The following is a 27,949-nucleotide window of genomic DNA, read 5'->3' as shown; positions in this document are numbered from 1 at the left end:
GGAACTGGACGTCGCGCAGCGTTCAATAAACCATTCCAGATTGAACCAGATCCAGGAAAGGCTACTTTACGTTGTAATTTGATCTCTGATGTGTCTGGTTTGACATATTCACTTTGTTGCCCAGCAGTTAAGTGAGATTATAGACGACAACTGTCATGGTTTTTACACTGAATACGTAACTCGAGCTAAGACTGGACTGACGACAGGACTCTGGGAAGCCATTGGCCGAGCCGAGAAATAATTCCGGCATGTATGACTTTCCATAACGCCATTTATTTTACGATGTCGTTGTTTGTACAGATTAAAGAAAGCAAGATATCACGTGATAATAAGTGAGCCAATGGGCGGATACATTGTCGCCTCGCACTGGAAACTGGCTTACGGCGTTCTTCTAGATCAGGGGTGTCAAACTCATTTTGCCCGTGGGCCACATTCAGCATCATGGCTGCACTTAAAATGTTGTAACTGACACACTGTATAAACTACTTAAACATAATGTTAAATAACTCTCTATGCATTTGATTATTGTTTATTTGAGTGTAGAAATATTGCACATAAGAAAATGTCTCCAATATTATAACGTAAATCCATTCAATCTGAAACCTTCAAAATAAAAGCACAGGATATTTTCTCTTACATTTCTTTAAGAAACGGTGATCTTATGTCTTTCAAGCCGTCGGGGGCAACATAAAATGATGTGGCCCATGGGCCTTGTGTTTGACACCTGTGTTCTAGACGGAGCGAACGAAAGCTTACGATTGGTTGACGCTTCGCCGCCCCATTGGAGCACCGACGGTAGTCAAGAACAATTCGGTTGAATGTGACCGGCTTCAATTGTCTTGTAGCCAAATTAGCATCTGAGGTACAGACATGAATCGGCTCAAGTTACTTGGATCAGTTTTGGACGCTTTAAATGTTTGTTCCTATGATCAAAACAGGTGTTATTCTCCGACAGAACATGTTCAGGCTGTTATTCATTCGGTAGATCTGCAGTTTCCTTGAAGTCAGTGTGTTAGTAAATCAAGTTTAAGCGATGTGCCCTTAAAAAGTTCTGAACTGCATCTTGGGTATCCAATTCCAGCTGTCCAATGAAGCCGTTCTGACCACTGTACGATTCTCATGATGTGCCCAGTGAAGAAAAGCGAGAGATTGGAGATGAGATTCAGCCTGATTCATACCCAATAATATGTCAAAAAGAATTCTTCATCGTTATTCCAGCATGTCAACATCCTGCATGGTGTGTTCCCAATAAGTCGACGTGCATGCTGCTCATGTCTGTATCTACAACATGCCTAGTCTGTATGGCCAACATCTGTACCCAGTGGCTAATCTCAGTCCGCCAAATTCATTGTTTCTGACTGGAAATATCCTTCTCCTCTCCATTTCCCCCTGCGGAAATTGAAGGCTTGCGGCCCGTCATGGACCCAGTAACATCATATTACCCCGGCCAATTCATCTGCACCGCCTCGGGCCCGGCCTCTCATCTCATCTCACTGTGCCAGGACTCCGGTCTCGCCTCGATTTCGGGTTTTTTGCACGGGGAATATATTCTTAATTTCTCTGGCCAAGCACCTGAAAAAGGGTCTTTGGCTGGTCTTTTGGGGTTGTTTCCCCCTGCAGTGACGCATTGATGGGGGATCATTGCTATTGAAATAATTGGCTGAATATTTCAACCAGAGTTTGAATCGTCCAAATTAGACCCGTCACAGGCCTTTTATGTGTGCGAGTTGGGCTCAAGGCATCATGAATTAAAAATAGGTGTTCTTGATAATACTAGAAAACCACACTCATGGTATGCGAAGGAGCATTCCAGCTTCAAGGGACGGATTGTGCGGTAGAGAACAGAATTTCATTCATAAACGGCGTCGGCTCCTTCGGCTCGAACCGATCTCTCGTGACTGAGCTTGAGCTCCGGCTTCTACGGTGGACATCCACACAGCTGAAAAGGAAATCTAATCGTGACCCTTACGTAATCACGTTATCGAAAAGGGGCTACTTTTCTAAGCTCTGCCGCTGATTCCTTGTAAATACTCTGCGCTCCCTAATTGCTGTAGTAATGTAGTGAGGTCAATATAAGCCTAATTTAGTGCAAGTGGGACAGAAGGATTAGTGCTGGAGCGGAGTGGATTTGTGTTGTAAAAGCTCTAAATTACGAGATTTGATAAACCTTTCAGTATTCAAAGATACAAGCCTGTATGCAGAGAAGTAATTGCTGTTAATCAGGAATGACTTTGCTAACCATATTAGAGGCTTATTATTTTTTTTACCGTAACATTGGGAGGGGGGGATTCATTGTCACTGCAGTCAGCCATCATGTCAGACATCTATATGTCTTTGCTGACAAGAGCCAATTAGTCTGCACTGAAAGCCCGTGGGGACCGGTTCCATTGAGGGATTAAGGCTGAACTAGATTGGATTTGTTCTACGTCAGACGGACAGGAACCCAGTGGACAAAGTCAAAGTTGTAATCATCTGTGATAAAAGAGCTCGGCGTTCATTTCTACCCGACCCGGGCGGCAACCTCTGGTTCTGCGAAGTGAAGCCGATGAGAAAGTATCTTAAAACCTGCATTATCTCTCCTGGCCAGCAGGGGGCGTCTTCTCCAGTTGCTAAAGAAGTCAGGTTGTATAGAAGTCTATGAGAAAAGTACTACTTTACTTTATCGTAAACATGAGTTTATGGTCTCAATCCTTATTTCAAGTCTTGCTAAATGGTCCATTTAGAGTCAAACAAATTCATGAAAGTGAATTGTTAATTGTTGTAAATGTTTTTGCCTGCCTTAAAATGTCTTCTTTAGATTTTGGTTGTAGCTCTACTCTCTATTCTGGTAGCAAAAAACAAGATGGCGTTGGCAAAAAAAAGCTATGGCAATTGCTATAAAAGATTTTAACAGCCAACTCCGTCAAATCCACAGCGCTTGGCCTTTTTCTTTTTGAGAAGTGGGTGCAAAAAAGATCGAATGCAGGTATAATTGGACTGGAGAAGTTTCGATACCACTTGGTTCTGGGTTGTTTGTGTGTGTGTGTGTGCAGGTGCGCGTGTGTGTGCATGTGTGTTTGGTGTGTGGTTAACGCCCACAGGTTATTTCATCTGCCTAATACCAACCCCAACTGGCCTGAGTACCTCTGTGCTAATCCATGTTACGTAAATGAGCAGGACACACAGTCTCTCTCTCTCTCTCTCTCTCTCTCTCTCATGCACAGACGCCAGCCTTGGTAACTTGGATCTCCAGCTAGTTAAACGACTTTGCTGGACAGTGAAATATTGTTTTAATGTGATGAGAAAAGAGTCTCCACACCTTCTCCAACATGTTGCACTCTACTATTATGTTCTACTGCTGCTGTTTGTGTAATAACGACTGTGAGACTGTTCCTAAAGCCCTTTGGTAACACTCATCTGAACCAATCGATGTAAAGTTTACTTGATATTAAAATAAACATTGATACACTTGCGTTTCGCGATGTCATGTTTTGTGATTCTGCTTCGGTTCTCACGCTGAAACACTCGGTTTAAAATCCAAAGACTCCGTCTGACCACACTGACTCACACAGGAAGGCCTCGTGTTTACTGTGAGCCTGTTTTCTCATACGTGCCTCTCGCCCCCCTAATATTTGTCTGTTTATCTAACGGACTCTTCTCTCCTCTCACGCTGCTCTTTCCCACAACCCCTCTCTTTACCCCTTCCCTCGCCCTGTCTCTTATGTTTTCTCTCTGTCTTCCTTCGCTCTTGCCTTCTTTCACTCCCCCTTGCTCTGTATTTATGTGTCCCACACCCACCCTCTCATCTGTGACTCTCTCGGCCCGTCTCGTTGATTCACTCTTCTCTTTTTTTTAAAAATCTGTCTTTCTGCCCTCCCCTCCTTTCCCCATCATCCCTCCGTCCTCCTCAGAGACGAAGCGGAGGATGTCACCACGGGGAACCAGCTTTGGAAGTGGGCGCAGGTCAGTCATTGTGACCCCTGACCCTCTGACCTTGAACCCTCTGGCCACGAAAACTGTCCTTCGACTTGAATTTAGGACGATTCCTTTTTGGGAAAATACGCTCATCTGCTTTTCTTGATGAGTGTTAGATACAGAGCTGCCAACTTTTCAAAAAACCTTGGAGTGAGATTTTGTCGGGGGTGACCAAAATGTTGCCGCGCACGCAGCCACGAACGTTGGTGGCTCAAATATCAGGAAATTTGAATTAATGTGGCGTTGTACCCATGTTGTACCCATGTTGTACCCATGTTGTACCCTGCATTCTGGCCTGGCAAAGGTCCTTTTGAGGCATCTTTGCTACCTTAAATAATTAAAATGTTTTTTAATAACTCTACTCTCATTGACAAAAACATGCCTAATTCTATTGCACAAATGTCCTGTCTTTATGTTAAATTCTTTATAATACATCTTACTTGTTCAAAGAGCTGTTTTGAAATTTTTTGAGAGGGTCCTTTCCCTAGGCCTGCAAATAAAGTGATAAAACACTTAAACAAACAATGCTCTGATGTGTTGAGCATGCAGTATACCAAGAGGTTAACAAGGTGCTCTCCTGCTGCTTGTTATGACAGCTGAGTTTACATCACCACACATAATCACACGCACAAACACAACAAATTATTTTAAGATTTAAAGTTTAAGAGAGTGAGAACTTAATTGAACCACATGTCATTAACAGGGCTCTTACGTTTTGAAGACAGGCAAGAGTGACATCTCTATCCAGGATGCTTTATTTTCATTGGTTGCTGGATTAAATCTGACCCAGATACAACAGATACGTTTTTTTCTGATTGGCTATTGTGTCGCCCATTTCTTATTTTTGATTGGCTGATAAGTGGCATCACAGCAGACCTCCAGGGGAGCGCTTGATTCCTCCACGGTGAGGGCAGCGCGGCCAGCTCATGTTGGCGCGCTGAGGCACATTAAAACATGAAATAGCCGAGAGTTTTTTTCAGCGTGAGAAATACGATGTGTGGCGGGAGTGCGTGACTTAAGACCGAAATGCGTGAGTTTCACGCTCAATGCGTGACACTTGAGAGCCCTGCATTCACACACCGTAGTCTCTGCTCGTTGTGTCTGTTTGAAAATCTTCTTCTGTTGCTAACTCCGGGACTCTTTGGGGTAAATAGGATGTCTATGCAGCGAATAGGTTTATAGATGCGCTCCTTAGCGCCATCTGTCGTCGCGGAGTTTGAAAAGAAACCAACGCGCCTCGGCCCAAAATCAGAATTTCTTTTGTCGTGAGATATTGGTTGTGTGGCGTGAGAGCGTGTTGAAAACATGCAAAAGCGTGTGTCACACGGCGAAACCGTGAGAGTTGGTAGCTCTGTAGATAGCTTATTGTAGCCTAGCTTAGCTAGCGTTATATAGTTACAGTTACCTCCAGTTCTGCTCTTAATTAAAACAACGACTTTTTATTAATGTGTGGATTAAACAAATGGGACACCGTGTGCTCATCAATGAGCTTTACACGTTTACGTCGGCAGATGTGTGTACTTTGGATAGAGCCATGCTAACCTGCTCCAGTCTTCATGCTAGTTGAAGCTAACTGCCTCGTAGCTTCAGCTAGCATACCCAACGCACAAACATTAAGAAGCGCTTATTGATCTCCTCAAGAAACACTCATCAAGAACAAGAATATTTTAAATATACAGTAGTTTAAACATAAGCATCATCTGTAATATTTCCAGGGATTAGTCATGTGATACTTTTACCTTTTTGGGGGGATTAGACGGTTGTAAATCGTCAGTCTCAACATTGTCATCGACTCGTGTACTTATCGTCATTTAGTTAAGAGTACATTTTTAAATGTCCAAAGGCTTTGCCTAGCGTGGTATGTTCAGTTAGCCCACCTGTTGATACATGACGTCCCGTGCTGGTTTTATTGGGAGTTTACTGGTTTCACTTCTCTCCACGAGTTCATTCAGACAACATATTGTGTGTGTGTTTGTGTGAGTGTATGTTGTGTCTTCCTGTGGCATCAGACCGACAGGAAATTGATCTGTCCAGCGCTATCGGCTCATAACAGCATCAGCAGCAGAGGTGATATCACAGACCATCACAGTTTACATCATTCACTCTCTCCGCTGGAGACAACGAGGACGGGGGAAGATGACGATGGTCATCATAGCTAAAGGTTGGGTGACGGTAACACTGACGAAAGCCCCTCGGCACGTCAACAAACCCTCTGGAATGTTCCATCTGTTTCTTTAACACAAGCTCACTGTAAACACAGTTGACAAGAAGCTCTCCAGCCGCTTGCTTAACGGAGAGAGAGAGAGCGAGTGCACACTAACAGCGAGCGCGGAAAACAAAACCTTTTTCATAAACAACCTGAAGAAATCAAAATGTCTCCACGTGTCTCAACATGTTTGACTGTTTTGTTGCTAAAATGACTCGAGGTCAACTTGAACTTTTCCATGGAGCTGTCAGCCTTATCGCATGGTATTCATCAGGGGGTGGAGCTCGCTCCGATGTCATGGAGACGGGTCCGTTGACGTGGATGCTCCGCGTCATCGTTTTATTCATAGTACCTCAAAGAGCTTTAGTGCTTTAAGACTGAAACCAGGCTCATCAGTTCAGTCAGTGACACGTGAGGCATACAATTCTATTATTTGCAATATTGTCACTGGATAATAGTGATATCACGTAGTTGGTATAATTAATAGGTGCTAAGAGAAGGTTTATTTACTCTGTCTTATAGAAGCAAGAAATGATCGTAAGATAAGATTATTTGAACTAATTTCATTTAAATTGTTTTATCTACTTTAATATCGGTGTCATTTACATTTATATTTTTTAAAACCATTTTCTAACAAGTCTGTAAAATCTTTAGGATGCTAACACTAACCAATTAGAGCGACACACAAAGCACAGCCGCGGCTCATGGGAATGCGGTTAGCATTGTCAGTGTTTTTAGTTATAAACCAAAGTATCGGAAAGATTGACATTTTGAGCTTATGACTGTGCTGGAGGATTCATTCTGGGGCTCGTGATGTCCGTACAAATAGTTTTTGAGGTATTTTCAAAGCATTGGAAAGATTAATTGGACCCAGATCTGTAAAAAACAAAGAAGGCATGTTTTGGTTTCGTTGCTTTATTGCATATCAGTATGTAGTAGCCCCCTAACTGCTGTTTTGGGTTGGCTGGATGGTTTTAGACTTATTGTCGTCCAGGTTGACATTTATTCCACAATTATTCTGAGCTGAAAACCATATCAGTATGTCCTGCCAAACTGCATGGGACATCTGTTTCTATAAAGCACATAGTTCAATAAATTTGAGACTTGAATATAGTCATGTAAAACTTGGTCAATCAATGGTCCCTCGATGAGAGAGCAGCTAACTGGTTCAGCGTTCCGGAGCTGTTTAAATGTCTCCGGTACTATAACCTCTTATGTCCACTTAGCAGCCTGATGCTGCTGGTAATAAGAATACCGTTTGAGTTTGTGTGTGAGAGGTCAATGGGCATCCGTCGGCGCCAAGACGCGAACGCTTCGGCCGACAGATGTGGACGGCAGAGCAGAGCGCTGGAAAGGTAGCCGAGATGCCTCTGGAGAGACGGTTCGGATTGGATTTCAGATGGGCTTTAGATCGGACTGAAGTGCAACATAACCACTCATCATTTTAAGGCGTGAGTGAAGAGGGTAGAGCACTGGGGATGCATGCAGGAGTTCAGTCAACAGGCCAAGAAAATGATTTCATTGGCAGCGGCAGACTTGATGTGTGATCCTTCCAATGATTGCTCTGTCCGTTCAGTCCTGTGCAAGTTCAGATTTGGCCACCGAGGCATTTTCACTGGCAGTCACGTCACTCCCAAAGGAGACTTTAATCGCATTTAATCCACCAAGTCCGATCGCACTGCAGGTGTTGGCAAATGAGCAATAAGGAGATGGAGGTAGATTAAGATAAATACAGTTGCAGCCACTCATTGTCATGGAGAAAAAACTCAACCTGTGCTCTCGATTTACTTAATCCCTCACGAAAAATTTGTTATATATTGCATTGTGCCAAGAGTATAAATCAATCCAAGTAGTCGTGTTGTCATCATATTATACGCTCTCGTTTCATTGAGCAGGAGTTGACTCATCAATCTCCCTCCCTGTCTTGCAGCGGTGACGGCGCCATGGCATCGGGACCTCCAGACGTGATGGACCATCAGGAGCCCGCTGAGGCCGTGGAAGAGTGCTCAGGTAACCATTTGATGAAATGTTTAGTTCAAATAAATGTGATGGGATTTTCGTGAGTGAGGTACAATATCCCAAAAGGTTGGAGTTTATTCAGGTCGCGTCAACATTTTCAACCAAAATTAACATTTGTAGGGTTTGAACTTCTGAGGGTTTTGATGGGTCACTCCCTTTTTTATATTTTGTCAGCAAGACCTAATTGGTGAACATTTTAGGAGGAACAAAACAACCACAAGTGCTTGATTTGAATAGAGCTATCTGAAACTATGTATGTGCTAAGAAGCCGAAAAGGTTTCTTAGGAACTGCTGGGACCAAAATAACTGACTGTTATCGTCAGAATGGGTGGGTAACATTACATGAAGTCTACGTCATATCAGTAATGAGATTATATACACATACACAGCAGAGAAGATCAGGCCGGCTTCACCCAATCGAGATCTAGAGCCTCGCTGCTGTTGGCAGGAAATGAAGGGACAGCGAAAGCTATCGTCATCTATCTCACACAAAACCCAGATGCACACTGTCTATACAGATGGATAGCACACATGCTGCTCTCACTAAGGGAACAAAGAGGAAGTGCATTGGGTGGTCAAAATGACGTGAGATGGGATTTTGGTGCTGTTAAGTTTAGTGTTAAGAAAGTGGAAACTGTCTCTTCCTCTCTTAATTCTAACGTTTCATCGTGAATCTATTATTGCAGGAAACAACCATTAGCACTAAGTTTGACTCTCATCTGAGAGCTAATTGTCAGAAACGGAACCATTTATTGCCATGGACTGTATGTTGGACGTACATGGAATTGGTCTTGGCGTGACTCCACAGATCATGATGTCTGCCAGTCATGCCCATATCAATCCGTTGGTGATGGTCACGTTGCCAGACCAGCAGCGTAACGCCTGATTTGGTGCGATAAACTGCAATCGAATTAAAATGGGATCTGCAGTTTGAGACGGTTGGAGTCTGCAAATAGAAGTGATGCACGTTTAGGCGTGCTACTTTCATGGCATGGTACTGCAAAGGTTTATGGTCATGTATTACTCATTAAACTTAGCGCAGTCCCAACAATATTGGTACTAAGATTTGACCGGTGCAATATCTAAGTGGGCGGGTTTGTATTTTCGGTAGTTATGTCACTTTAACCCTTGTGTTGCCTTCGGGTCATTTTGACCCGATTCAATATTTAACCCTCCTGTCGCCTTCGGGTCAATTTGACCCGATTCAATGTTTAATGTCGGTGTTCTTTCGGGAGTCAACAAACAAACATAAAGTACCTCACACTTAAACTTGGAAAACAATATTAATTCTAATAATTTTCTGGAGATTTTAATAGCTGGGGTCATATTGACCTCAAGGGTAAAACATGTTAGTAAATATAAAGGTAACAGGAGGGTTAAACATTGAATCGGGTCAAATTGACCCGAAGGCAACACACGGGTTAAGTGAGCGCTATTATGGAAATTCCACTTTTTTAGTGCTTCTATACGTTAATTTGGGTATCTGGCATGTCTCCCAACACAAAAACGCTGGAGAAAAAAAACAACTCACGCGGCTTGTTGTGGTTCCTCTGTCAGAAACGATATGCTTGAGTGCGTCCAAAGGGGTCACCACCAACGTCTACGTAGATTTTGAAGCACGCCCATGTAGGGAGTCTGGCTACATGGCCTTGGACCGCCCCCCACATGAACTTTGCAGCTAAAGTTTATTTGAAAGTTGTGTTCATATTACAGACATGAGTCATCAAATACAACGATTTAATAAGTAAACAAGGTTTAAACGCTAATTAATGGAGGTAAAAACGTTACCCCCGCCCCTGCTTGGTCACTGACTGTTGTCAGATAACACTTTAGTTTACAGATGGAACTTTACTCATGTAGCATTTATATCTTTATGGCGTTCCCGTTACTTGCATTTACACAAACACTTTCACAAACAGTAACTTATATAAACACACTGTATTTGCTACATACTCAAACATGCACAAACTATTCACGTACTCGAATCTCTAGCACCACTATGCTCTCAAAACCGCTAACAAGACTGTGAGACCTGAGCCAATGTACAAACAAAACAAATGTAGAAGTGACATTCAGAAACGTCCTGTTGAGCCTAACTTCTCGAACTTGTTCGGGAGCCTCTTCTTGTTCAGGGTCTGACTCTGGTTCAAAACGATATGGTTGCACGACGCTATCTTCATCTGCAGGAGGCAGGCAGCAGCTAGGCGAGCGCATCTCGTGGGGGAGGGGGGGAGGGGGGGAGCTGGCTCATTAGCATTTAAAGGAACAGGCACTCAAAACAGGTTAATCTGTGGGGAGGTGTTTTTGACAAGGTAAAAAGGGTGCTGTTTGAAATGATTCTTGTGGTATTTTGACCAAAATATGTTCCAAACATTTCATTAAGACCCCAAGGAACCATATCAACTTGTGGAAAAATGGGCATAATATGGGTCCTTCAACAACTTTGAGAGGAACACGTGTACCGAAACTTCTCACGCCTTTAAAGTTTAGCTTATTATACGCTAACAAAATCATCATAGTGAAACTTAAATCTATATATATCAACCTGTTACACTGCAGAACCCCCGCCGCCCCCGTCCTCTCCCCACCTCCTCAGCTTCCTCTTCCTTGTGTCATTTCTGGGACAAAATAACAAATGTTGCTGGTAGAATCCGTCCAGCTCTCTGGACAGCGGCGTGTCCTGACACAAAAAACGTTGAAGCCTTAGCGTCTTAGCGTCCCCCTCGTCCTCCGAGGTCAGTTTACCGTGACGTTATTTTTAATATGTGAATGTAATCACACAAACTGAGATCATTTGGAAATAACAGTATCTTAGAGCTACAATGACCAAGGAGCTCCACTGACCTTCCATTGAGGCAGTGGCCTTTTTCGTCTCCATGAGTGCAGACCTTTAAATTTAATAGTGTATTGTGCCTAAAATAGCACAATAAATGGCACCGTCAGCTGGTGTTTCCCCCTGATTTTTCATTCTGGCAGGAACAGAAAGGCCTCTGAGGCACCTTGACAAGCTGGTTGGAGGCAAAACACAACAGACAGAAGAGGGGAGAATTTACAGCCAACATTTCTTCACAGAAAATATGATCATCTTCGTGGGATTTGGTGGCAATTCATCAAAATTGTGAGGCAGGTGGTCTACTTAGCCCTGCATGCAGACGGTTTGTAACTGCAATTCGATTTTGCACTTTAATATGTATGATATTTAGCGAATACACCACACACAAGATCTCAGAAGAAAAGAAAGCAAGCGGCTTGTGTATCTATGAAACAACATGTGAAATATGTAGCGTAAAAAAATAAGCCTGACGTGGCCTTGAGCAAATGACCCAGAAGCCTTTAGCGTCTCGTAACAGATTGAGATTCCAGACATTGTTCACTGTGATTTAGTTTCAACCAGAAAGTGTATATTTAGAGAAAGGAAGGAATGCTAAAGGATTCCCGGCCCGGGAGAAAGACAGAAATGTGTCTCTCCTAAAGCATTTTTATGGCCTAGGGATGTGAATTTGTTCCCTCGGTTTCGTGTCTCAACTCATCATCTATCTGTGCGTTAGAATAGTATGTACTGTCATTCCTCCACCAGACAAACTCCAAATCATTCTCTTTGAGCCAAAAGGACGTCTCTGTCTGGGTTAAGTGTCTCTGGCTTTTCTCTGTGTTGCAATGTTCTTTTTTATTTTTATATTTAATTTAATTTGTCATTAGTATTGTATTGTGTATTGTGTATGCATATATGTTGTATATATACATATATATTTTATTTTATATTTTACTTTGTATACTTCTTGGATACATCTATATCTTTCACTTGTATACATCTATATCTTTCATCCCTGTTTTTTATATTTTATATTTTATTTTTTATTCTTGTGTGTTTAGTTTATTGGTGCTGCTACTGTTACGACAAATTTCCCCTTGGGGATTAATAAAGTATATATCTATCTATCTATCTATCTTTTACGACCCCTTCACAAGGCCAGTTGGTCCACTTTGGACTACTCGACTATCAACAAAAATTGGATGGATTTTTTGTACAATCATGGTCTCCAGAGGTTGTCCTCCACAATACCTAATCAACTAATGGCATCAGCCTAAACTGTGCTACTTGTTTAGTTCTAATAAGCAAATGTTGACGTGCTAAACCGATAAGCTAAGACGCTGAACATGCTTCACTGTTCCGCTGAACACCAGGACGTCAGCATTGTGTGCATTTGAGCATGCTAACGTTAGCGTTTAGCTCAAAGCACGATCCCAATAAATTGTTCACTCTTTAGTGGGGCCGAACGCAGCCTGAACAGAAGGGGTTGTGTCGCTTCGGGTACCAGCTCCCACATTGAATAGATCCAGGAAGTCCAGTTTGAGTCACGGATCCAAGAGGTTGAAGGCCCGATGCGTCGAGACGCATTGGACACGGCCCTGTTGAACGTGGGCCAGAGAGAGAGGACCAGTGGGCATCTCAAGTTCTGGATGAGCGCCTCGCTGACTGAAAGCAGTGAAAGCACTTTGTCGCTGTTTAAGGAGTTCTACAAAAGTTGTTGAGTTTTTCCACAGCGGTGCTAATGGAGGTTGACTCGCTGGGGGGTGTAGGAGTTTACAAGCAGAGGAGTGTGTGTGTGTGTGTGTATAAACACACATGAGTGGTGTTTAGTTTCTCCAGGGATGCCCACCTGGGACTTTACGTCCCACTAATTGCTCAAGTTCATACGAGGGCAGTGTGTAAAGATGCTGTGTGTGTAATTGCCTCATTAGCATATCACTGCGCAGTTAGTCGTAAAGCTTCGCTGGAGAGCGTTCAGAGGAAACCAACTGTGACCAGTTTCTTTCACTTTCCCCGCTTTTGATCGTTTCTGCCCTTTGCAGCAAAGAAGAAGTCCAAGTTCCAGACGTTTAAGAAATTCTTCGCCAGGAAGAAGAGAAAGGAGCCGCCGGCCGCTGGAGCAGAGGCGGGGCTGAAAGCCAGCCGATCGAGCGACAACGTCAGCAAAACATCCCAAAATGACACGCTCACTCGATCAGAGGAGGATAAGGGCTCTGGGTAAGATCGGACACGCGCATACATGCATGCATTAAAACCCACGATAACTCGTATTCAAACATTGCCACAGTTACCAACACATAATGAGTGCCTGTCAACAGGACTTGAAAACAGATTTAGATACTTCTTTGGGGTTTATATGGGGACGTTTTGGTTACGGATTTATTCAAAGCTAGATCTTGCACTTAAAAAATTATAATAAACCCCAATAGTTCCCCAGTTCTGGCAATATCACCTTGTTTTTCTAGAGCCACCACAAAATGTTTTTATGAGCTTCCCCAACAAAACGTAGCCGCTGCTACAACATACCAAACATATCTTCCCGCAGCCCAATATTATGGTTCTACCCAGCGTTATTAGGTCCTCTGTTCATTTAGATAAATACCTCCTCATGTGTGAAAAAGATAATTTAAGAAAGCCAGATCACGTTTTCACATTCATTTCCTGTTCTTCCTCCGTTGAGCCCCGGGGCTTCCTGTTTTCGTAACAAGAAGCGGAATGTGTCTTCCTGTGGACAGTCCTAATTTCCTTTTGTTTCCCTAAGCTTTGCCACTTCCTGCCTCGTCCACTCTTGACTTTTCCTCGGTGTCACGGGATACGTCTGTTCTAATTTCTATCGATGCCGTTCAGTGTTCCTCCTCCTTGTCGTTGGGAGACTTGGCAGAAAAGCAAAAGCAGAAAAAGAGAGTATTGATTTTCTTTGATAAAAGGAGAGGAGCAACTCTCGTGGGCTGAACAACTGGGGATCAATGGTGTTTGTTTTTAAACCACTGACGCATCAGGGCCTCATCCAGTTGTCTTTATTTAGTTTATGATGCCATAGAATTTGCAAAACATCCCTTTCTGTTTGTTTATTTCTTCCTCTTCCTCTTCCCAAAGGTCAAAGACCAGCCTGGGCAGCAAGGCCCTTTCGCACGACTCCGTCTTTGTTTCGGACACGTCGGAGTCCCACGAGGCTCTGGGAGCGTCTCAGGACAACGTTCACGGGAAAGTGAAATCACTCCAGGTAAATAAATACACATAAGTAGCCTCTGTGCCCTTTTAGTCTGAGATAACGTCCAACTCAAGGAGCAAAGTCTGAGCTCCTGTGTCAACAAGTACTGTGGTCTCTTCCTGGGGAAAGACTCTGCATGTGGAGACAAAGCAGGAGAGAAGAGGATATAAACGGCGGAATAATGAAAAATAGTAAATAAAATAAATCACAATCTGTGGTGTGAGTGTCTATGGCCTTGTGCTGAGCTTTCATGCACCGTATTAACAATAAAGGAAGTGATAAAGAGAGAGGCAGCTGATCCAGAGTATATTCAGTCAGACAGTGAAGCTGATGAGTATCAGCGAGGGAGGTTAAAAGGAGCGGCTGATGAAAAGAAAAGCAGACAGACAGAACAGATGTCTGTCACAACAACGGGCTAAAACGGGAAGACGTGACACCCAGACTGACTGACTGACCTCCAGTCAAACTGGTCTTCGCAGCTTCCTACGGAGGAGGGAGAATTAAAACAACATCTTATCAGGATTTGCAAAAAATGAAAAACTTTCCCCTGGAGCTAAAACCCAAAGAAAGTGTAGTGTGGGTTCAGTGTTTGATTTGTTGGCAGATGAGACGACAAACACACAGGCGATAAGAATCATTTATGAAACGAGATTAGATAGAAATATGACCTTGGATATAAAGGGTACTGATTTATTTATTCATGTACTGAGCTCATTGGTCCAAATCTACACCTCTACATCTGTATTGTTTTAGAGCTTTGTTTCACCATTTACTCTGATGGAGAAATACCAAATACCTTCTAATTTTCGGCTCTGCTAGCGTGTCCTGAAACAGTTGGCATATTGAGATAATCCATAAAGAAAATTATTTCACATTAAATAAGCAGCACTCAGTAAAAAAAGACGTGAAACAGTTACATTTTCCCTCTCTTTTCAAATTGCTAACGTTAGCTTGTTTGCTATTTTGCGGCGTGCGCACACACTCGTACCTACGTTATTAACTCTTTGTTTGATCTTGAATTAAGGCTTGTTAATGTGCAGGTACCTCGCAGCCGAAATATCAATCTATATGTCTGTAAAACAACAAGTTTAGACTCATTTAAGCTTAAAACTTGCAATGTCATGTACTAGCAAGTTGAGCTTCCTAACACGACTGCTAATGGAGAGGGAAGCTACTCCGAGGTCCTCCTTTTAGTTGGAGTTCCTCTCCGTTTCTCCACGTGTTGCAGTTACTGTAACAATATTTAAATATTGACATCGTAACTCGGTTAAAAAAGACGTGAAGCCGTCAAATGTTCCCTCTCTCTTTTCAAATTGCTAACGTTAGCTTGTTTGCCATTTCACGGCGGCCGCACACCCTCGTACCTACGTTAACTCTTTGTTTGATCTTGAATTAAGTCTTATTCGTGTGCAGGAACCTCACAGCCGAAATATAAATCTATATATTGGATTGGACTTCACGTACTAGCAAGTTGAGCTTCCTAACGCAACTGCTAATGGAGAGGGAAGCTACTCCGATGTCCACGTGTTCCAGTGACTGTAACAATATTTAAATATTCACATTGTAAAAGCTGCAGTGTCTTTCGGTCAAGGTCTTGCCGTGTGCCGGCGTCCGGCCAAAGAAAAGCTGTATTGTCCTCTGTTTGCTCTGCAGCCGAGTCTGTGAGTCCTTGAGCGATGGTTACAGGGCTACACGGAGCAGATAACGGCTCTGTTGGTTTGAGTTTCAGCGATACCTGTCAAACAAACGGCCCGAAATAAACACTTTCCCTCTTGAGCGCCAGCCGACTGTCCCCGCAAGTGGCTCTCTGTTAATCATACTCCACACGAGAGTAAAATCAGTGAAACGGTACCATTGTCCAAGTGTTATTTTGCATCCCAATAGATGTCACGCACGCATTCAAACTTAAATTATTGTTAGCCTATTTCCTCCCCCCCCCCCTGCAGCTCCAGCTGAGGCAGGCCATCAGACTGGGCTCCCCTCCATCCCTCTTGTGCGTGAAGACGACGGACGACGCCGGAGCCTTGTCTGAGGACGACGACCTGCCCTGTAGTCCACGCGAGTGCGCGGCGCTTCACACAGTCACGGTGACACATGCAGACCGAGCAGCGCCCCGCCCCGCGGTCCACCTGGACGCTTTCTGCACAATTATTCTCATCTTTCCCCTCTCTCTCTCTCTATTTCTCTCAGAATCAGGCTGAGAGGAACAGCTTCATCAGCCTGGTGGGAGTAGACAGTGACAGTGACCAGGTAGAGTACGCCTCCAATCGAGCGTTGCACTCCTGTGGCATTGTGGGATCTTTTCCTTTTCAGACTTGTAGTTTTTAGGCTTTTACACCCTCTGGAGACGCAAGAGGCTCGATGCAACGTTTACATATGTTTCCTGTGAGACCTCCTGCAAACGGACTGAGTTCCACTTTTTAAGCTTCATTAATAATTAGTGGGGTTTTTTTGTCAGACGGGGAACTCGACATGTAAGATTGCAACGTTACATCACTGCCCTCAGGGAACACAACTGAACCCACAACTTCTCAACTCCAGTCCGTGGTGCGATTGTAAAAAAACAAAGTGACAGAGTGACCTGGCGAGGGAATTCCCCCGAGATATGTGCCTTTTAGAAAGGATCCTTTGGCAGACGATCCTCTCCTCATGTGACCATGACGATGAAAAACATCTCATGATCAAATCTAATCTCCGAAACGCGACTAAATAAAAGTCCCCCTAGTGCAATTACATTTTTCTCAGTCCCCTAATCCTTATTATTCCCCTCTGCATCCTCTCATCACTTTAAAACCTCCGATAGAACAATTCACCGCAAGAGTACTTTTCAGGCATTTCGTAATAAGGCAAACGTCCCTAAAAAAAAAAACCTGAACTATTCATTATGTCTCGCCGGGGCTATAATGTGGACAAAAAGCACAGTCAGTAAAGGATGACAAATGAGCAGTTAATGACAGTGCTGTTTTAGCAATTTCAGAATGTTTCTTTTGACCGGTCATTAAGACGTGCACACAAAACCCTGAAAATATCCCTCTTTAAAGAGCGTGCCACGCACAGGAATGTGATCAAGTAGGAGTGCAGTGACTTCTCACATGTCGGCCTTTAATCCTTGCGGGTGCTTTGGTCTGAGTCGGTCCGTCTTCATGTTGACTGTAAATGGAAAGATTGCAGGCTTTGTCATCCGTTTAGATGGGTTTTTTTCTTCCATTTTTGGCTTTGAGATTGAAATATTCAAGATAAAAAATGAGAAACTACTCTTAATTTGAGTCTTTTTAAATACAGCATGATGTTCATTGATTGAATTATGGGCCATTTAAATAAAAAAAGGTTCACGAAAGTTAATTGTTTATTGTATTAAACGTTTTTTGTCCACTTAACCCTTGTGTTGCCTTCGGGTCATTTTGACCCGATTCAATATTTAACCCTCCTGTCGCCTTCGGGTCAATTTTACCCGATTCAATGTTTAATGTCGGTGTTCTTTCGGGAGTCAACAAACAAACATAAAGTACCTCACACTTAAACTTGGAAAACAATATTAATTCTAATAATTTTCTGGAGATTTTAATAGCTGGGGTCATATTGACCTCAAGGGTAAAATATGTTAGTAAATATAAAGGTAACAGGAGGGTTAAACATTGAATCGGGTCATATTGACCCGAAGGCGACAGGAGGGTGAAACATTGAATCGGGTCAAATTGACCCGAAGGCAACACAAGGGTTAAAATGTTTCATTCAGATTGTGGTTGTAGCTCCACCCTCAGTTCTGGTTGCAAAAAAACAAGATGGTGACTACCAAAAAAAACCAATATGCCGATAAAAGGTTTCAAAACGTCAGTCCACAAACTAAAGCTTGACGACTACTAACCTACAGGCGATGTATGCGGCGAGCCGGTCGTGGAACATTAAGTCGGTGGTGACCAAAACGGAGATAAAAGGAGAGAAACACGACGCCAAATGAATTCAGAGGTCGCTACCTGCCGGCTGCATGAGGGAACATTAGTTAAACTTCATTTCATGGGACTGAAACTCCAATGGATATTTCTCTTCTGCCTATCATTACCTTCGCATTGAAAATGCGGAAGGTTATGTTTTGATCGCCGTGTATTTATTTATTTATTTGTATGCGTATTACTCGCAGAACTCAAAAAGTATTAAACCGAATCGCATGAAATTCGTTGGGATGATTGGTTATTATCCGGGGACCGTTTGATTAGATTTTGGGATCGATCGGGTCAAAGGTCAATGTCAAGGTCATGAAAAGGTCAACATCTTCTTTTTACCATAGCACGGTCAATTTCTATCCAATTGGCATGCAACTAATGCCAAAATGTTCATAATTCAATGCCCAATCTTGTGATATGTGAAGGTATGCGCTCTACCGAGTGCCCATTCTAGTTCAACATTGATTTGATTTGAGTGTTGTGAATTCCACATTTAGAGCTTCTCAAGTCAGATAAGTTTATTTATTTCCCCCTGAGGAGGTAACTCTGATTCACTCAGGACACACACACACACACAGTGCACACTGTTTGTGAGTCAAAAATAAATGGCTGTCATGTGCCTTGTGTGTGATGCTTAAAGAAGAACCTCAGGGTGTGTGCGTGTGTGTGTGTGTGTGTGTGTGTGTGTGTTGGTGGGTTTGGTCACAACTCTCTAGTTGCTCTTCAAACCATAAACAGAAGTCAAACTTGACCTTGTCGCTTTCTGACCATAATACTGTACGTGTTACTCCACTGACCCTGTGTGTGTGTGTGTGTGTGTGTGTTTGTGCGTGTGCATGTGTGTGTGTGTTCAGAGTGCATTCCGATGGTTTCTCTGGCAGGCAGCGTGTCTGCTTGTAGTTATAGAGTTAGAATTCTGCCTCAACCCATTTCTCTCTCTCTCTCTCTCTCTCTCTCTCTCATTGACTCACTCACACACACATAGAGAGAGAGACCTGAAAGCTCCATAAACAGAAATCTAGATGTCAACAAAGAAGAACCTAGATCATATTCTTGTGACCCCCCCCCCCCCCCCTCCCCCTGTCTCTTAGTCTAGGGACGAGTGTGTCCATATCCGACAGCAGCCTAATGCGAGTCCTAAATGGTCCGAGCATGAAGACGTATCACATGACCTCTGGCGGTATATCTAGCCATGCAAACAGTTTGGGGTTTCCTGAGGTCATTGTTGAGAGACGTTCATCTGCGTAACGTCCGCCACGAATCCCAGTGGAGCAAGTCGGGTCTTTTTAAAACCGTAAAATAGTTCTCAAACACAGAATCGTGTCACTGTGACGTCAACGTGTGCATCATTTGGTCTTCTTCCTTCCTTCTGAGAAAAGTTAGTTTTTTTAACTCTGTAACCGGACAGAAAGGGTACAACTCCAGTGATGACACAGTCGGAGATAAAGACGGCTAATATTTATCCAGCTGGACTCTCTCTCTCTCTCTCTCCATTATCTGCTGCCGTCAATATTTATGAGGAAAACCTGTAAATCCCAATCAACTTCACCTGTATTTTCCAAATGCCTCCAGACTTTTTTTCCCCTGTTGTTGAAATGAGTCATTTGTGAAAGCCTCCTCCTCCTCCTCCTCCTCCTCCCAGCCGTCCAGCCGAGCCGTGAGCCCCCTGGTGGTCCCCGGGGACTTCAGCCAGCCGGCCAGTCCCTTCGGCTGCCTCGATAACTCCGCCGCCAAACACAAGCTGGGCCTGAGACTGAAAGCCGGCAACAGGAGGAAACCGGCGGCCGTAAGACATCCAGACGCAAACGCACTGACATGCTCGCTAAGAGATGATGTGGGGATGAGAGCGATGACGTCTCCTGTCCACACAGAGGCTGGAGATGGGAGTCGAGGGAGACTCCGCGGTGGAGGAGGTGGTGCTGAACTCCTCCGCGACGGAAGCTGCTGAGCAGCGAGCGAAGACGACAGAAGGTCAGCGCGCTTCTTTTTGCCTCTTCAAATCAGCGACTCTGACTGGATGTCTTTTGCTGCCTCGTGTTGAAAGGAAATTATTTAATCAAAATTTAAATTGCGTGTTTTTCAAAATTGAATTATTAAAAATACGTAATTACTCCCAAATTTAGAAATTAAAATAAAAGCGCACTCGGCAATACATTTTCAGTTCACACCTGAGCATAACATTGACTTAATGTATTTTTTATTTGTATTAGAAATGTGCCCACAATTTGCAACCTAGGCTTTAATTGCTCTAATTAAACTATGTCCTGATTTTATTATATATATATAATAATAAAAAATATATATATAGAAATAAATGTATGTATATATATCTATATATATATATACATTTATTTCTATATATATATATTTTTTTTTTACTGGTCAACTTGAAGAAATGAAATATTTCTGATTATTACCATTATAACAAGTTATCGTTGACGTACATTGTCCACCAATTTCAAGAAGTAGACGAAATCTATTACTTTGATTTGGTTAATTATTTAATTGTAACATTGCCAGCGTTGACCGCTGAGACCTTTTGTTTCTGCCTGTGGTCCAGTTGTAAGTGGGGATGAGCTGAAACCAACGGGGGATAGGGAGGAAGAAGAAGAAGAAGACGAGCAGCCACAGCATTCCAGACACTCCCTGTTGAGAAATGACGAGGAGGAGCGGGAGGAAGGAGAGGACCAGTCCCAAGCAGAGCCGGATGTTTCTCACGACACTTCCTCTCCTCCTGAGCTTCGTCTCTCAGAGGAGGAAGCCCCGGAGGCCCGGTCCTCCTCCAGGGACCCCTCTCTGGACAGTCCCGGGTGATTACACTTAATGTCCTCCTTGTTCTCTCCTCCGCTCAGTCTTTCTTGTTTAAGTTTCCTCCTCCTATCAATCTAACCCCCCTGATATCTGCTCCCAGAGCCCTGCCAGCGCCCCCTGCTGGTTCGAGAGAGTACTTGCTGGACCCTCAAGGCGTTGCCTCCGGCGCGGAGGAGAGGGGGGTTGAAAGCGACTTGGCACTGAGCGGAGAAGAAGATGGGCTTCAGGAAAATGGAGAGGAGGAGGAGGAGAGCTCCTTCTTACAGGAAGTGCTGAGCTCCTTGAAGACTCCCCTCGCCTCTCGCTCGCTGGCCGTGGAGACGGAGGGCGTTGTCCTGGAGGAGGAGGAAGGAGAAGATGTTGAGGTAGAGGAAGGTGAGGAGGTGAAAGAAGAAGAAGAAGAAGAAGAGGAGGCGGCGATGGACGAGCCCGCTGGCTCCCTCCTGTCATGTCACACCGCGGATGAGGAAGAGGAAGAGGAGCAGAAGGAGCTTGCCACTTTGAGCACTGCTTCTTGTCGAGATGTTGAAGAAGAGGAGGGAGAAGGAGGAGCAGAAGAAGAGGAACTAGTGGTGGAACAAGTCTGTCAACATGATGTATGTATTCATATTTAATATTGTCAGTGAAGTGTGTATGGTGTGTATATATATATATGTATGTGTATATATATATATGTATATATATACATATATATGTATACATATGTATGTATATATGTATATATATATATATGTATGTGTATATATATGTATACATATGTATGTATATATGTATATGTGTATATATATATATGTATGTGTATATATATATGTATATATATACATATATATATATGTGTATATATATATATGTGTATATATATATATATGTATGTGTAAGATGATTTGTTTTATTCCATCTCTACTTTTCTTCATCTTCCAGCGAGAAGAGGATGGAGAGGAAGAGGAGGCAGAGCAAGTCGCCCCCGAGGAACGAGATGATATAGAAACAAGAAACGCTGTCCACCAGGCGGAGGAGGAGGAGGAGGAGAGTGAGGGAGAGGAAGAGGCCAGACGGGAGATGAGGGAAGAGGAAGAGGTGGAGGAGGCGATAACACTGGAGAAGGAGCCCGAGGTGGAGGAGGAGGAGGAGGAGGGACAGGAAAAGAGGGAAAAGGTGGAGGTGGAGGAGGCAGCGGGGAGAGTGGAGGAGGCGGAGCAGGCGATAGAAGAAGAGAGGGAAACCGCCGAGGAGAGGACGGAGACGTTTCCTGATGCGGCGGACGAGGAGGTCGCCATGTTGCCGCCGCAACAGGAAGTGGACATGGAGGACGAGGAGGACGAGGAGGACGAGGGTGTAGATGTTGTGGTTGGAGATGAAACCGTGCGGTTAAATGACAGCAAACCAGAGCCGAGTCCCGCAGCTTCCGATCGACGCGTCGGAGAGAAGAGAGAAGGTGGAGAGGAGGAGGTGGAGGTGGAGACGGAGGGCGAGAGCGAGAGCGAGCGCCGTCTGCAGCAGGAGGGCGTCAAACCCTCGGAGGGACGCGCTCCTGTTCTGGCCACGCCTCCTTTGTCCCTTCCAGAGCCGCGTGACGAGGCTCCGTCACTCGACGGTGGAACCATCACTCCCAGTAAGACGGGCACGACCAGCATCCACATTAATCTCCTCTCTCCGAGCTCGGAGAAGGCCACGCCTTTCTTTCAACCGCCCCCAGCCGCCGAGGGTGAGGCACCCGGTCACGCCGCAGCAGAAGAAGAAGAAGAACCAGCTGACGATGTGGAAGCCGCAGAAGAAGACGGACGCTCGGCCCCGGAGGGAGAGGAGGCGCCTCCTGCCTCTGAGCGGGGAGAGGCCAACCGGCCAATCGGTGGTCCCGATCAGAGCAAGGCCCAAGCCACCATCGCCCCCTCCCGGCAGAGGTCACCCTCTGCGGGGGAGGCGGGGGAGACTGCGGCCCCTCCCCTGTTCCCGCCCGCCGCCTCAGGTGTGGAGGCGGAGCATAGCAAGGACCCCGCGGAGGCGGAGCCGGCCAGTTCGGCGAAGGCGGAACTGGCGTTGAGTCCCGGTAGAGGGAGGAGTGCGGGGGCCGCCGCCCCGCCCACAGACGGTAAGCTCAAAGGTAGATGTATTCCCATTCGGGCACCTGACCCCGGGTCACATGAGGCGAACGCCCTGTTGGAGTTTAAATCGGGCGTAGACGGCTTCTCCTCCCCGCAGAGAACGCCGTGGTGGTGGACGGGAACGCCGACAGTCCTTTTGGAGTTCGGCTGAGGAAGACGTCGGCTCTCCACCTCTTCAGCTCGGAGGAGGAGAACACGGAGGTGATTCCCGGCTTCTCGTGGCGATCCTTAAACAAAAAACAATACAACTATAAGCTATTGCTATGTTGCGTGTGTGTTTCTGGCGCCCCCAAGTGGCCAGAAAATATATAATTAATAAATAATAAATAAATAATAAACGCAGGCGTGAATTTTTATAATTCTGTATTCGTCGTTCTCCTGCAGCCTCCCGTCGAGCCTCCAGCTCAGCCAACCAGCTGTAGAGTGGACTCGCAGCAGCCAATCGGCGTGAAGCCCTCCATGAGCATCAAGCCCGCCCTCTCCAAGAAGCCAGACGGACACGGGGACAGCGGAGGGAAAAACAAGCGCACGTCAGGTGTGTGTACACACAAAACACACACACACACACACACACACACACACACACACACCTTCTTCCTTTCAGTGCACGATGCTCACAGCCTGCGTCGGCTCTGATGGATTCAGACCCGGCTCCAGTGTGTGGTGGTTCTGGTGGATCGGGTCCTCCCAGCTGGATCTCCATGGCCAAACAGAAACAGAAGATCTACAAAGAAAACTCCCTCGATGAGATCACTGTCAAGAAGGTAAGTGTGTGTGTGTGTGTGTGTGTGTCTGTGTGCGTGTGTATATGTCTGTATGTGTGTTTGTGTGTGTGTGTGTGTGTGTGCGTGTGTGTGTATATGTCCGTGCGTCTGTGCGTGTGTATATGTCTGTATGTGTGTTTGTGTCTGTGTGTGTGTGTGTGTGTGTGTGTGTCTGTGCGTGTGTATATGTCTGTATGTGTGTTTGTGTGTGTGTGTGTGTCTGTGCGTGTGTATATGTCTGTCTGTGTGTGTGTGTGTGTGTGTGTGTGTGTGTGTGTGTCTGTGTGCGTGTGTGTGTGTGTCTGTGCGTGTGTATATGTCTGTATGTGTGTTTGTGTCTGTGTGTGTGTGTGTGTGTGTGTGTGTGTCTGTGCGTGTGTGTGTATATGTCTGTGTGTCTGTGCGTGTGTATATGTCTGTATGTGTGTGTGTCTCTTTGTGTGTGTGTGTGTGTGTCTCTGTGTATGTGTTTGTATCTGTGTATGTGTGTGTGTCTCTTTGTGTGTGTGTGTGTCTCTGTGTATGTGTTTGTATCTGTGTATGTGTCTCTTTGTGTGTGTGTGTGTTTGTATCTGTGTGTGTGTCTCTGTTTGTGTGTGTCTGTGTGTGTGTTTGTATCTGTGTGTGTGTGTGTGTGTGTTTTTATCTGTGTGTGTGTGTGTGTATGTGTCTCTATGTGTGTGTTTGTATCTGTGTATGTGTGTGTGTCTCTGTGTGTGTGTCTCTCTGTGTGTGTGTGTGTGTGTGTGTGTGTGTGTGTGTGTGTGTGTGTGTGTGTGTGTGTGTGTCTGTGAGTGAGAGATTGCATTGTGGTATACATGTTGTCTAGGTGTGGTTCTCCTGCGGTCCCAGAGATAGTCGGATGGTTCTCTGTGTTGTGACGCTGTGTTTACGTCTCCGTCACCAGGACGAGACGGAGAGGAAGACCTCACTGCCACTGACTGTCAGCTCGGCTGCAGGCCGGGAGCACAGCAACAGAACAGTGGAGTCCACCGGCAAGGGTCAGCACACACACACACACACACACACACACACCTACACACACACACACACACACGGTTATTTGAAAATGCGAAACATGTTGTGCAGTTACCAAAGACCCATCAGCTGCAGCAGCAACAAGCTTTATTTTAATTAGCCTCATTTACATTTTCTATTCTCGTGAACGCTGATGATTCCGTGGATCATTTGTTTTAAAGTTTAGTTGAAAATATGGAAATACAGAAATACCATGAAACAGAAAAGCACACAGTTTCTTTTCCAACTTGTTTCGCTGGATGTGCTGTAGCTACCTGGAGAGTCGTTGTAGTTTGAGTCCCTCTTCAGGACGCTGTTGTGAAGCTGTTGACTGATGCAGGTCTGCCCTCATGTGGACAAACTGTGCAACTGCAACCAGCCCGACAAGATTCAACCTCAGTGACAGTTTAACACCCTCTGTTCACAATAACATCAAGATAGTAATTTAAACAAAACATATACATATATATGTCTTACCTACTGATGAAGCTTGTTATAGCAAATTACATATCTCACAAATTGATATAGTTTTGGTCCAGAATACCAGTCGTGTTCATATATTGTTACATGCATCATTTACTAACAAGATGTGGGTTTTTTACGTAGCCAAACAAGATAATACATGTGTTTTTTATGGATAAGAAATGGAATAACATTATTGTAAATTTACAGATATAAAACAAAATATAATATATATTTTAAGATTGGAACATTATTTCTTCTGTTGCCGATTTTAAAAGCAAAATAAAAGAAACAAATAGCTAAATGAAACCCCAAAAAATAAAATGAATATGTATATCAGATTTTCTCTCATTAGTGATTTGCTGTAAGATGACTGATATGTCATTTGATTGACGTATGTTTCTATTTTCTTTTCTTCCAGTGGAGATCAGTAAGCATTCAACGTCTGTGGACAAGGAGGCCAGGAGGTCTCGCTTCCCTCCGACTCCGGTGCCTCCTCATCCTCTTAAATCCCAGTCGCTGCCCGTCCCTGCAAAAGCCTCCCAGCTTCCCCCGGCCACCTCCAAACACCCACCCCACCCTACCCCACCACAGCGGCCCCTGTCACCCCCTGCTCCGATTCCCACGTCGCAAAAGTCTCCCTCCAGCACAAGTCCGCCGCCTCCCACCAAAACTGCCACCTCATCCAAGCCCCAGAGCCCCCCTCCCTTTACCCCGGCAAAGCCTGTCTCGAGGGCCCCGGGGCTCCCCAGCCAGACCCCGGCCTCTCAGCGAGGCCTGCCCCCCCCGGCGTCGCCCCAGGATGAGCCTCCCTGGATGGCCCTGGCCAAGAAGAAGGCCAAAGCCTGGAGCGAGATGCCCCAGATCGTCCAGTGACCCGGGTACTGGTTTCAGTGAGATCTTGTACACGGGCCCAAGCGGGTCAGATCTGACCCGGTTGAGAGTCCAGACGGACCAGAATGCATTTGCACACAACGAGTTGCTGTTTCCTGTGGGTTTTTCTTACTTCCTGGTGTCTCTCCTGGCTTAAGTCTTCCGATTGGTTTGCAAACCAGCCAATCACAGCTAAAGACAGACTCAGTCTCACTGCTTCTGTCTTCACGTCCGTATGTTGTACATTGATGTTTTCTAAATGGCCGGGTGGGAACCCCCCCCCTAATTTCTATTCTATTCTATGCTAACATGTGCCTGAATGAGAGGAGATCCCTGCAGTCTCACAGCAGAGAATATATTTTAAAAAGTATCCAAAGTAACTCAGATGATTCCACCCCGATATCAGTGAATACTTCAGGGAAGACGGGAATATTTTATCAAATTAAAAGATTTATTCGTAAAGTTGGTTAAAAGTGATGACGAAGAGAAGGAGACAGACGTGTGTGTGTGTGTGTGTGTGTGTGTGTGTGTGTGTGTGTGAAGCATCTGAGTTTTGGTAAAAACTCACTGATCAGCGTTTCTTCCATCTGGTTCTCTAAACTCTTGCGTGTCCAACTTGTTGTCGACATAAATCATATTTTGTATTGGTCTCTTTTGATATTGTGTGGAGGTCATCTCCCAAAAGCCCCCCCCCACCCTTCCCCCCCTCTGTTCAGGAATCGAGGAACACTTACCGTGACATCACGACCCTCACACGTCTGAATGTTGGCCGTTGGCGAGGAAACATTTCACCATCATAACCGAGCGTGTCGTGGAAACAGACGTCCGCACATTAATATATCACTCGGGGTTTTTGCTTCACGAAAGCGTTTCCCTTTGGCATCAGTGTAATCTATCTCACAGTAACTATATATGTTTTATCCATTTTGTTTTATTTTGTATCGCCTTTCGAGAATTTTGTCTTGTACATAAATGCACAGTAAAGAACAAATCAAATCTTCTCTTTTTCTGGGTTCTTTTGCTATCTGTGTGTGTCGAGTGTATTTTTATAAGTCTAATAACTTTAACGCGCTATAAAGTTTAGAATCAGCACGCATGTCGTGTATTCAAATCAGTTCTCAAACACATTGTGAATTATCGCCATCATCAAGGAAACAATATGTTGCTTACCGGAATAAACCGATGAGAACATTTGAGATTACGCATGAATCCAAAACGCATGATTTGGAGATTCAGTCTATTAATACTAAAATATATTGTGATGTGATTTGATAGATGATCATTCCACAGATATAATCATCCAGAAAGTACTTTTTAATATTTTTTTGCTGTGCGTTATCTTCATTTACTCTTAACCAGTAACAATATTTACATTTGGCAAATCACACAAGGAATTGCCTTTTTATCATAACACCACAATTACTCAAATAGCTCTAGTGGCTACAGAGATAAGCTCATTTTAATATGAGTATGCAATTCTTTTGCAAGTTTCACAAAAAAAACTGTCTCTGGCTCAAGAAGAAAGGGCTTTTTATTGCCACAAGATTATATTTCATGATAATAATATCAGCCCTTCTGTTCCGGTCGCTGACCGGTCCACTGAGGTCAACTCATCTGTGTTACTTCTAGGAATGTGGAGTCTTGACATGAGAAGTTGGTTATTAGTTATTAGTTTTCTAACTTTTTGTTTTTACTATGAATTTATTTAGAATTCACTGCTGTAAAGATTCATTCTTTATTTCCCAAGCAGAATTGTCCAGGAGTGTAATTTTGACAT

At 44.4% G+C, this 27,949-nt stretch overlaps 1 protein-coding gene across 4 annotated transcripts in view; it reads left to right on the top strand.

The window, feature by feature from the left end:
- The window catches only part of zgc:66433 (uncharacterized protein LOC321250 homolog), a 38,360-nt gene extending 11,188 nt beyond the window's left edge, over positions 1–27,172 (top strand). For 2 of the 4 annotated variants that reach the window (XM_056439181.1, XM_056439179.1), the window contains exons 2-17: positions 3,891–3,942; positions 8,091–8,170; positions 13,034–13,208; positions 14,088–14,214; positions 16,149–16,289; positions 16,393–16,452; positions 19,786–19,929; positions 20,015–20,114; positions 20,704–20,953; positions 21,055–21,550; positions 21,876–23,043; positions 23,154–23,257; positions 23,441–23,591; positions 23,702–23,820; positions 24,728–24,821; positions 25,721–27,172. In XM_056439181.1, coding sequence (XP_056295156.1) covers positions 3,905–3,942; positions 8,091–8,170; positions 13,034–13,208; positions 14,088–14,214; positions 16,149–16,289; positions 16,393–16,452; positions 19,786–19,929; positions 20,015–20,114; positions 20,704–20,953; positions 21,055–21,550; positions 21,876–23,043; positions 23,154–23,257; positions 23,441–23,591; positions 23,702–23,820; positions 24,728–24,821; positions 25,721–26,175 — 3,702 coding nt within the window. In that variant the 5' untranslated portion in view covers positions 3,891–3,904 and the 3' untranslated portion in view covers positions 26,176–27,172. The remainder of the gene's footprint in view (positions 1–3,890; positions 3,943–8,090; positions 8,171–13,033; positions 13,209–14,087; positions 14,215–16,148; positions 16,290–16,392; positions 16,453–19,785; positions 19,930–20,014; positions 20,115–20,703; positions 20,954–21,054; positions 21,551–21,875; positions 23,044–23,153; positions 23,258–23,440; positions 23,592–23,701; positions 23,821–24,727; positions 24,822–25,720) is intronic. The other 2 variants (XM_056439180.1, XM_056439182.1) reach the window with 1 other exon arrangement.
- The last annotated feature ends 777 nt before the right edge of the window (positions 27,173–27,949 follow it).

This window comes from Pseudoliparis swirei, chromosome 19 (assembly GCF_029220125.1).
Source record: "Pseudoliparis swirei isolate HS2019 ecotype Mariana Trench chromosome 19, NWPU_hadal_v1, whole genome shotgun sequence".
Lineage (NCBI taxonomy): Eukaryota > Metazoa > Chordata > Actinopteri > Perciformes > Liparidae > Pseudoliparis > Pseudoliparis swirei.
This window is presented reverse-complemented; position numbering and strand designations above follow the sequence as displayed.